The 11005-nt window shown below is 57.8% G+C and overlaps 1 protein-coding gene across 1 annotated transcript; it reads right to left on the bottom strand.

Annotated features, from left to right (window-relative positions):
* Nucleotides 1-1982: 1982 nt before the first annotated feature.
* LOC128975279 (corticoliberin-like) lies at nt 1983-2387 on the bottom strand. Its single transcript, XM_054392089.1, has one exon. The coding sequence runs from the start codon at nt 2373-2375 to the stop codon at nt 1983-1985; it is 393 nt and encodes a 130-aa protein (XP_054248064.1). The 5' UTR covers nt 2376-2387.
* Nucleotides 2388-11005: the final 8618 nt, after the last annotated feature.

Here is an 11005-nt window from a genome sequence, read left to right on the forward strand (position 1 = left end):
GTTTTCTTTTCCCTCCTCTGAGGTATCCCTGAATGGTTGGGATTGGAAGGGATCTCTGAAATTTGTTGGGTGAGTGTCAGGAGGAGCTACAAAGATGCTGAAGGGAGTGGAAAGCTGATGAGGAAAGGCTGAGGGAGCTGGGGCTCTTCAGCTTGGAGAAGAGGAGCCTGAGAGGTGCCCTCATTCCTGTCGATAAAGATGTGTTGGAGGACAGAGCCAGGCTCTGCTCACGGATGTCCAGGGACAGGACAAGGGACACTGGGGCCGGGGGGAAGCTGGAGCATAGGAGGTGCCGTGGGAACAGAAGGGAAAACTTTGTCACTGTGAGGGTGACAGAGCCCTGGAGCAGGCTGCCCAGAGAGGTTGTGGAGGATGTATTCCTGTGTGACCTGCCCTGCTCTGGCAGGGGGGTTGGACTGGATGATCTTTTGAGGTTCCTTCCAACCTCTAACATCCTGTGATTGTGCGATTGAGTCCAACCCCTTCCCAGAGCAGGATCACCTAAAGCAGGTCACATAGCAACACCCGGATCCAGAGATGGACCCTCTGCAGCCCAGGGCCTGTGTGTGGTGTTGGGTGAGGTCTCTCCCACTGTCCTCTGGGTAACACTGAGAGGAGATCTCAGGAATGTTTTCCAACATCTGAGGGGTGGGTGTCAGGAATCCCACCTGGATGTGTTCCTGTGTGGCCACCTTTGGGTGACCCTGCGTTGGCAGGGGGTTGGACTCAAATCTCCAGAGGTCCCTTCCAACCTCTACCATGCTGTGATCATGTGATCCCAGATTCATAAAATGGTTTGGGCTGGAAGGAACCTCAGAGGCCACCTAGTTCCAACCCCCTGCCATGGGCAGGGACACCTCCCACCAGCCCAGCTTGCTCAAGGCCTCATCCAGCCTGGCCTGGAACACCTCCAGGGAAGGGGCATCCACAATCTCCCTGGGCAACCTGTGCCAGTGTCTTCCCAACCCTCCCTGGAAAGAATTTCTTCCTAATCTCCACTTTGAGTCTGCCCTCTTCCAGCTCAAAGTCTTTGTCCCCATCCTGTCACTCCCAGCCCTTGTCAAAAGTCTCTCCCCAGCTCTCCTGTAGCCCTTTCAGGTACTGGATCCCTTGGAGAAGGATCCTTTGAAGAGGTTGAATCTTCATGTGAGAGAGATGCACCAGAGGAAGGTAAGGAAAGGAGGTAAACACAGAATGGTGACCTTTCACCTGGGGCAGCTGCCTCCAACCACCCTCCCCTCAAGCCAAATCCAAGCCATGTCCTGGAGCCACCTCAACATGGCATGCTGGGGGCTTTGTGCAGATCCATGGGAGAGGTCCCACCATAGCCTGGTGAGGGTTAGCCATGGCTGGAGGTGCCTGGCAGGGCAGAGTGAGCCAAACGCTCCTGCTGGCAGCCCGAGTTTGGACAGAGCTGAGCAGGGACCAGTTTGGGGTTTTCATTGCCTTTGCTGGGGGACAGCATCCTCTTGTCAGGCACCTTCTGGCCACGCTGCCCGTGGGGTGCTGAGTGATGGAGCGTGGTGGGTCTTGGGGTGCAAGTCCCAGCCTGGGGCTTGGAGCAAACCCCCTTTGGGAAAGCTTCTAGGAGGGCTCTGTGGTCACAGGGCTTGCTGCTGCCCATGGATGGTGCCAGGGCCCTCATGGGGTAGCAGGGGCCACCAGTTGCTGTCCCCAACACAACATTCCAGAGAGAAATGTCCCCAACACCCCCTCCTGAGGACACCAGCCCCATGTGGAACTTGAGGGGCAGGGAGGGAGTGGGGGAAGGGACAGAACCTCAAGAGCACATCAGTGGGGCAGGTGTGAGGTCAAATTTAATCGACAGCAGTGAGAGCAACACACGTGGGGGACAGCAATGAGGACCCTGCAGGGCAAGCCCTGGGCATGGCTCCAGCCCTCACCTGGGCAGCAGCACCCCCCAGCGAGGGAGCTGGGGGGTCAGTCTCCTTCATTTCCCCTCTCAAATCAGCGTCCCCCCCTCATTTTCCTATACTCTGCAGCAGGAGCTTGTTGCTGAGGGCTTTCTGGGCCAGTCTCTCCTCCCGGGACATCTCCAGGAACTCTCGCAGCAGGTGGAAGGTGAGGTCCAAGGAGTTGGGTTTGCCGTCTCGCCTCTTGCCGCCCTGCAGAGCCCGCGGGCTGCGGGGGGCCGTGGTGGGCTCTGCCCCCTGGGCTGGGCACAGTCTTTGGGGCAGGGGGCCGGCGGTGGGCACCGGAGGCTGTGGGGATCCCGGCCAGGGCTCCCAGGTGGGTTGGGAGGCCAGGGCCAGCCGGTAGGATGGAGCCCGGGGCCAGTGCAGGGGGGAGCAGGTCTCCGAGGGCAGGAAGAGCAGGACGAGGACAGAGGCAGCTGAAATCATCCTGACCCGCATCGCGGCTGCTCCAGGGCCACACACCTGCAAGAGCCCCCCCAGCCCACCCCGGACCCCCCACATCCCCCCCACTGCGGTCAGGGGGCACCCGAGGGCCTTCACACCACGGGGGGACTCCCACCCCGGGATGAGACCCCTTGGAGATAGAGTCCTTCAGGATGGGAACCCCGGGGATGGAACCCCCACTCCTCTGTCCCTGGCACAGGACCCTCCACCCCAGGAGGTTCTGTCCCCACAGGATGCCCCCCAGAGGCTGGAGCCCCCCAGCTGTGAAGCCCCAGGGATGGGTCTTCTGCACATGGGACACCCTTGGCCGCTGGGACCTCCGGGACCTGGGATCCTTCCTGCCCCCGGGATGAGACCTTCCGAGACCTGGTACCCACTGGGGGAGCTGGGATCCTCCTGTCCACGGGATGGACTTCCCCAAGACTTGTGAACCCCCGGGATCCGGGAACTTCCTGCTCCCGGGATCTAGGGTCCATCGGACCCTCTTGCCCCCGGGATCCGCCCCTGGGGACCTTGGGATCTTCCTGTCCAGGGGAAGGGACCCATCCTTGATCTGGGACCCCCGCCTCGGGATCCGGGACCCTCCTGCCTCCTGGTTGTGGGACCCCTTGGAACCTCGGGGATCTGGACTCCCTTGGGACCTGTGGGCCACCGGGACGCGGGACACCATTGCTTCTAGGACCCTTCTGCCCCCCTGGGACGGGACCCCCCTGGAACCCTCCTGTCCCTGGGGACGGGATCCAGTACCTCTCTGCCCAGGGACCCCCCCAGGGACGGGATCCCCCCCAGGGACGGGATCCCCCCCAGGGACGGGACGCCCGGTGCCGGTGCCGCTCACCGCTCTCTCCGCCGCTGCCCGCAGGACGCTGGGCGCCGCCCGCCTGGCTCCGCGCTATAAAGGGGGCGGCGGGGCCCACGTGACCGCGCTATAGCCGGACACAGCCTCCCCCCCCCCCCCCCCCCCCCCAGCTGTCCGCGGTGCTGAACCCATCGGGAGCAGGGGGGACAGGAGTGAGGGGCTGGGGGACACACGGCGGGACACAGGGGGTGATAGGGGAGAGGGTCTAGGGGGAACAGGGTGGGACACAGGGATGAGGGTCCTGGGGGGCGACTCGGGGTGACACAGTGGGGGACAGGGGTGTGATGGGGGGATCAGGGGGGATGACAGAGGTGGGAGTCTGGGGGGACACACAAGGGTACAGGGGTGGGGAGTAGAAGGGACAGAGTCCGGGGGGGAATACGGGGGATCACGGAGAGGAGAGTCGGGGGGAGCACGTGGAGGAGCACAAGAGTATTCAAGGGAGAGGAGGGGAGAACTGGGGGGGCGTAGGGATACTTGGAGGAGAGGAAAGGCCTAGGGGCACACGAGAACCGTGGGGAAGAGAGGGGGTAAGAGTCTGGGGGGGCAGAGTGGTTTACAGTGGTGTGAGTCTGGGGGTACACAGTGGGCAGAGTCTGGGTGATGTGGAGGTACAACGGGGAAAGAGTCTGGGGGGAGCACATAGAGGTACCCGGGGGTATGGAGGGGTGAGAATCCGGGGGTACACTGTGTTCCTTGAGGGGAGGGGGGAAGAATGTGGGGGCCACGTGGGAGTATATGGAGGTGAGAGGGGTCAGAGCCTGGGGGGGGAGGGGGGATAGTGTGGGGGCATGGAAGTGAGAATCTGGAGGGGCTCAGGGGAGTGGAGGAGGGTGAGAGCGTGGGGGGGGATACAGGGGGCTCCTAGACGTTAGAGTCTGGAGGTACAGGAGTATGTGGGGGTGATAGGTGGGAGGGTTTGGGGGACTGTGTGGGGTGTGCAGGGCTGTGCATGCCCACGGGCACGAGTGGGCTGAGAGGTGTTCCTGTGTGTGCCGGAGGGGTGGGAGAGTTCGGGGGTGTATGTGCAGACCCCCCGTGTGTGACAGTCGACTGCGGGGTGCAGCAGCACCAGCCGAGTCCCCCCATGTCACACTGGGGGTGGCTTTCCAGGCACCGGGGCACAAAACCGCACTCGGTGCCCTGCCAACCCCCCGGGCCGTGATGGTCCCCACGGCAGAGGGGCTCACAGAGGTCTGTAGCTTAATCCCCGAGCTCGCCACTGGCAGAGTTTTCTCCACCTGCTCCTTCAGAAGGTGCCCAGCGAAGACACAGCTCCAGTTCCCCCGGGTGATTCATCCTGGCCTCCTGCAGATGAAAACTCCGCTTCCGAAGCCTCGGTGTGCTCCCGAAGCCCAGCGGCCCCTCCTTTGCAGGAGGATAAAAGGCAGAGTCCTGCCCCGGCCCCAGCGCCCGGCGCGGGCACGGACCCCGCACGGCACTTGGGCGGCCAAGGGCTTCAGCTTTGTGATTCATTTGCCTTGCGCCTCCCTCCCTGCTGGAGCTTCCATCACTCCATCAGCAATCACTTCATCTTGCAAAAGTGCTGCTGCCTCTAGAATTAACATTCCCTCGTGAGGAATAAACATTTCGAGAGGAAAGGGAAAAACAACAAAACCAAACCAAGAATCAAGAGAAAAAATCCAAACTGCAACTCCCGTTAAATGGAACTTGAATGAACAGCAAGAACCCCCCGGCACCCCTCCAGCTCAGCAGCCACATGAGCAACCAGGCCTCAGCTGCTTTCAGGAAGCTCACCAAGCTAAGGGAGTTTATGGTGAGTGGGGGGCTCCCCCAGGCCCCCCTCAAGTGCAGAATATCTCCTGGCAGAGGTGAAGTGGCTGCAGGGAGCATCTGCCTGCCGCGGGCTTTGTGCACCATGCATTGTGCAAGTTCCTTTCTTCCCGGAATCATCCAGAGCTGCTGCAATTGCCAGAGCTCCACCTAAGCCTGTCCCCCCCAGAGCCCCACACCTGACCCCGTGTTGCCACTGTGCCAGGGGCTCAGCCTGTTTCCCCCCCAAACAGTGCTGGCAGGACCCTTGGCTGGGGGCTGCTGCTGCCCTGCCTGCGGCTCCCAGGGCATCACCCAGTCCTGGTGGATGCTGAAGACAAATGGGACACCCCTTCCAGCCCCCAAATCCAAGGAAGAGGCTCCATCAGTGACTGGAGCCCTGGAGCAGGTTTCCCAGAGAGATTGTAAAGTCTGTTTCTCGGGAGAGCTTCCAACTCCCCCTGGCCATTGTGCTCCTGGGCAAGCTGCTGTGGGTGCAGGGGAGTTGGACTGGATGAGCTCCAGAGTTCCCTTCCAACCCCACCATGCTGGGATTGTGTGCCTGTAGATGACTCAGGGCAGTGCCAGCCAGGGAGCCTTCCCTGCAGGGAGCTGCCATGTTTCAGGGCTGCTCTGCAGTGACTGTCTCCAGGCATCCCAGTAATTTTTGGCTGCACATGGGGCTGGGACCTCTGCAAAACTCTTTCTTGTCCCATCCCTTGGGAATCCTCTACAGAGGTAACACCTGGAAAGGCTGTGGGGTGAGAACTGCAGCAGAAGGGGCTGGTAATGCTTTAGACCATTTTCCTTTTGGTCCTTGTGCTTTAGGATTAGATATTTAGGGGCTGATGGTGAATCCAACAGAGGAGTCTCATACTTGTCTTTTATTTAGGAAGCCCAACTTGGAAAATTAAATCTTTTTTTCCCTGCTGCCTTCACAAACCACTGACACATTCAGCACTGGGGGCCCTGCACGCTGCCTGGGGATTCATTATCACCACGATCGGGGATGTTGATGTCTCTCCCTCTAAGGAGGAACGTGAGCAGTGATGTGTTAATGATGCTGCCAGGGATGCCAGCTTCACTTCTCAGCTTCACTTCTCAGCTTCACTTCCTGGCTGGCAAAGCCATGGATCTGGGGCCTCACAGCTGCTGGAGTCAGAGGGGCTCCTAATTAAGCACTTGGAGCCTTCTGTCTCGTGATGGCTTCGCTGACCCTGGCGGCGGCGGTGCCAGAGCGTGGCCCAGCTTCCAGCAGCTTCTCCTCAGGAACTGAAGGCCACTTTCTTCCCTTTGTTCCCTGGGGACTGGCACCCACCTTGGTTCTTCCCCACTGTCACAAACAGCCCTGCTGGGCTGCACTCCTGTGTTGTGGGAAGGCTGCAGACAAAGCTGTGGTGCCCCTCTGCTCCTCACTGCTTGCTGGGTGCCAGGGGGTGGCCGTGGTGCTGCTGAAGGCCAGCGCTGCCCATCCCGCTCTGGGGAAGGCATCTCGTGGGCTGACGAACCTGAGATTGAGCCTTAAGTTTCACCATTCTCAGGTTAGACAGCACTCAAGATGCCCCTCACGTGGGCAGCTGCCAACCCCCATGCCATGTGTCCTGTGTCCCATGTCCTGTGCTTTCCTAGACCCTGCAGTCTCTGATGAATGTGGAAGAGAAAGCAGAGAAGCAGTTCCCCGGTTCTGTCTTCCTACCACAGCACTTCCAGCTGCTCTTCATCCCAGCTCAACTCCTGGGCTCTGCATGGACCAGCTGCTTCCCAAAGTGATGCTCCTGGCAGGCTGTTTTCCCCTGGGCCAAGGCTATTGTGGAGGCAAATGGGTCCCTGGCAGGGCTGAATCCCTGCACACTGCCTGAAGCAGCCTGGCAGCTCACCCTCCATCCTTTCTGGATCTCTGGATGTTGTTTCTGCCAACCTCCTGGCAAAGTGATTTGCCATAAAGGTGGGAAAATGAATGGTTCAAAGCTCATTGGTTAACCACAAAATCAAAGGGAAGGGTTTTCCAAGCTCAGCACTGAGAAGCTCCATGCAAGAGGTGAGTTGGCCTAAAAAAGCTCTCAGGAAAAGGCACAGAGGAACCTGTGATCCATTTTCAGCTCCTTTCTGGGTTTCTTGCTTCATTTGAGTCCTAGCACATTCCCACCTGTCTGCTATGGACCAAGCCAGATGCTCTCCTGGGTTCCCCATATGCAGCCAAGACTATTTCAGCAGAGTGACTCTGGATTTGCCCAGGAGCAAAGGAAAGAAGAACCTTTCAGGTAGGGGCCAAGGGTGTTGCAGAGCCACAGCACAGCTTGAGCTTCTCAAATACCTCTACTGGGAATCTGTGATTGGCTTTGGGGGGTTTTAAGCTGTGAATTATGGGCTTGCAAAATCCAAAGGAAAAAAGAGCAAAAGCTAACTAGAATGAGTTTCTCTGAGCGTGGTTAAGTTAGGGACAGAATAAGGTAGCAGCAGACTCCTCTTGGCCTCTTTGTGAGAAGGAGCTGAGCAGAAACACAACGAGAAACAGCCTCAAAACCTGCAGCCAGAAGAGAAAGGGTTGGGCAGGCACTGGAACAGGCTGCTCAGGGAGGTGGTCATGGCACTTGGGGCAGGCACTGGGACAGGCTGCCCAGGGAGGTGGTCACGGCACTTGGGGCAAGTGCTGGAAGAGGCTGCCCAGGGAGGTGGTGGAGGTGTTCTAGAAACCTGTGGCCATGGCACTGGGGGCCCTGGTTTAGTGGCCATGGTGGGGTTGGGTGACAGTTGGGCTGGATGAGCTTAGATATCATTACCAACCCAAACAATTCTATGACTCCATGACTCCCAACCACAGCTAGAGACCTGCAGAAAGGGAGAGAAAGGAGGTGCAGGATCTGCCTTACCTGTGGACCTGCCTTGTTTCTGGGGAGGTGAGGCAGAGTCTGGCCCTGTTCTCTCTCGATGGATCTTCTCCCACCTGCCACCCCCACACTGGCTTTTATGGCCCTTCTTGTCACTGAGTGGAGCCAGGCCACAGCACCTTGCCACACTCTTTGCTGGCTTCCTGTTTGCTCATCATGAGCCTCTGTGGTAAAATTTCCATGACACACTGGACAGGCAGGGCGGCAAAGAGAGATGAAGCAAAGGGCAAAAAAGCAGAAAAAAAGCTAAGCCAAAAACCAAGTAAAAACCCAATTCTGTCTTTTAGTGAGAATGAGAAAGCTCCTGGCTGCTGCTTGACAGAGAGAGGTGAGGAGGAATGTCCCATCTGTGGGAGCTGCTGAGCATCCTGCAGTGCCTGTGGCTAGAAAGCTGCTTTGGCTTCTTCATTCCCTGGCCCTGAGGAGGTGGAGAGGTCCTGTTCACACAGAGTGCCAGCGGGGTGGAGGGTGGAAGGGACCTCTGGAGCTCATCCAGTCCAACCCCCTGCTCCAGCAGGGCACCCACAGCAGCTTGCCCAGGAGCACAATGGCCGGGGGGGTTGGAAGCTCTCCAGAAAAGGAGACTCCACAACCTCTCTGGGCAGCCTGCTCCAGGGCTCTGCACCCTCACACCAAGAAATTTTCTCCTCCTGTTGAGATGGAACCTCCTGGGTTCCCATTTGTCCCCATTGCCCTGTGGCCTGCCCCACAGCTCCTTTAGCTCTTGCTCAGATCCCCCCTGGGGCTGCTGTTCTCCAGGGTCTCAGCCTTTGCTTCTCACAGAGAGGTCTCTTTGGTGCCTGAGTCTGCCCCAGGCTGGCTTTCAGCAAGAGATGGCATGACCTGAGCTGGAGGTGTGGGGGAAGAAGTTTCCAGTGGCAGCAGGTAGCCACAGCAGGTGTGGGATGCATCACCTGAGTGTCCTCTCAGTGCTCATCAGCCAGCAGCTGAACCATCCACCCCTGACAAACCACCCCTCCTAGCAGAGGAGAGGCTTGCATGGGAACACTGCTAGCAACAAATGTCTTCCTTTTATTATACACAGGAATTAAGTTCTTCCTTTTTTTTTTTTTTAATTTTTATGGTTGCAGTTGGCCAAGGTTGGACCCTGAAGAGCTGTGGGCTGGACCTGACAGGTCCAGAGAGCTGTGACACATTGCTCATTGCAGACCCCACTCCTGCCAGGTTCTCAGGTGAGTGCTGGGTTTCACTGCAGCAGTTCTGCCTCTTTCTGTGCTAATGGGAAGCAGGAGGGCAGCAGACTCAGAAGGAAAATGAGTTGTTTATTCTGACCTTCAGTCCCTCACTACCAGACACTGAGGTGCTGGAGCATCTCCAGAGAAGAGCAACAAAGCTGGTGGAAGGTGTAGAGCCCAAGTCTTATGAGGAGCAGTTGAAAGAACTAGGATTGTTTAGTCTGGAGGAGAGGCTGAGGGGAGACCTCCTGTCTCTCTACAGCTCCCTGAGAGGAGGCTGGACCAAAGTAGGGATTGGTTTCTTCTCACATGCAAGTGACAGGACAAGAGGGGACAGCCTCAAGTTGTGCCAGGGGAGGTTTAGGTTGGAGATTAGGAACAATTTCTTTGCTGCAGAGTGGTCAGGGATTGGAACAGGGAGGTGGTGGAGTCCCCATCCCTGGGGGTGTTCAAGAAACCTGTGGCCATGGCATGTGGGGCCAGGGTTTAGTGGCCATGGTGGTGCTGGGTTGATGGTTGGACTGGATGATCACAGAGGATTTTTTTTTCCAGCTGAAACAATTCTATGGTTCTGTGACCTTATTGATCACCAGGCTGCTTTCCAGCCCCCCCATGGCCATTAATGGGGCAGCCATCAGCCCTGGAGACACCTCAGGCAGTTCCCTCATGCTGTGGCAATCAGCCACTTGGATCTGTTTCAGAGCAAACCAAACCCATCTGCTGCAGAAAGAGAAAACACAAGCTGAAAGTCCTCCTCTGGGGTGTTGCTGCCTCGGGTGTGTGCTCTTTGCTGGTCAAACAGATACTGTTCTCAGGTTTTCTGTGTGCAGTTTTGGGGTTTTCAACTGCTCTGCTCTATTTTTAGTGACAGGAGGATGGTGCAGAAGAGCCTCTGCTGCTGGTCAGATGCTTTGCAGCACAGGACAGGAAGTGAAGCAAAGCCACTTCTGTGATGGGTGCTGTGTTGGGTGCTGCTGGGACCAGGGATGGGTGGGGCCCTGACTATGGCGGGGGGGCTGCAGCTGAGCCTGCCAGTGGGCACCTTGTGATGGGAGTAATTCCAATGGCTTTTGGGGTTTGGAGGGGGTTTTGGCTGCTCTAGAGGCAGAGCTGCAGGATGGCATTGCCTGGGTGTGTAAGGAGGAAACAAGGGAATTTCCCCCCCCCTCTTTCTCCAGTAGCACCATGTTTTGGGAGCATTCTGTCAGGAAAGTGGCTGTGGCTTCCCCAAGGCCAGATGTCCTCCATGTGGTCCCTACCCTCCAAGATGTCCCCATGTCCTGCATGACCATGGCTGGGCAGCAGAGTCACACACTGGTAGAATCACAGAATACAGGGGGTGGGAAGGGACCCTTAAAGGTCATCTTACCCAACCCCACTGCTGTTAGCATCTCCAACTGGATCAGGTTGCTTAGGGCCCAAATCAAGTTTGACCTTGAGTGTCTCCAGGGATGGGGTCTCTACCACATCTCTGGGCAACCTGTTCCAGGCTTTCACCATTCTCATGGTGAAGAATTTTCTCTTTATGCCTAACCAGTCAGCAAGGTGGAGCTGGAGCTGGAGCATGCAGATTCAGGGCTGGAGCCAGGCACTGCTCCATGGCTCAACAGAGCACCACATTTACTCTTTTTTATCCACTTGAAACCAGCCATGCTGTGACCCTTGATGGTTTTTTGAGCTGGTGAGAAGCAGCAGCACTGCTGAGGGCTGTGGTCAACATCAGCCACGGTGCTGCGATGGAACCTCATGGCCAAAGCTGCCTACGAAAGCCTTAGAGCTCTATCTTGGCAAAAACAAACCCAAAAGGAGTCATTTTATCTGGGGGACATAAGGGTGGCTGTGTGTCCCCAGCCAGGGACTGGTCCCTGGGGATGGGACCCCAGCCAGGGCTGTGAGCAGCCAGCAGGG

The sequence above is a fragment of the Indicator indicator genome, chromosome 24 (genome assembly GCF_027791375.1).
Source record: "Indicator indicator isolate 239-I01 chromosome 24, UM_Iind_1.1, whole genome shotgun sequence".
Lineage (NCBI taxonomy): Eukaryota > Metazoa > Chordata > Aves > Piciformes > Indicatoridae > Indicator > Indicator indicator.

What these genes read in the sequence shown, in the direction of transcription:
- LOC128975279 (XM_054392089.1), bottom strand. Translation starts at nt 2,375, where the DNA reads ATGCGGGTCAGGATGATTTCAGCTGCCTCTGTCCTCGTCCTGCTCTTC.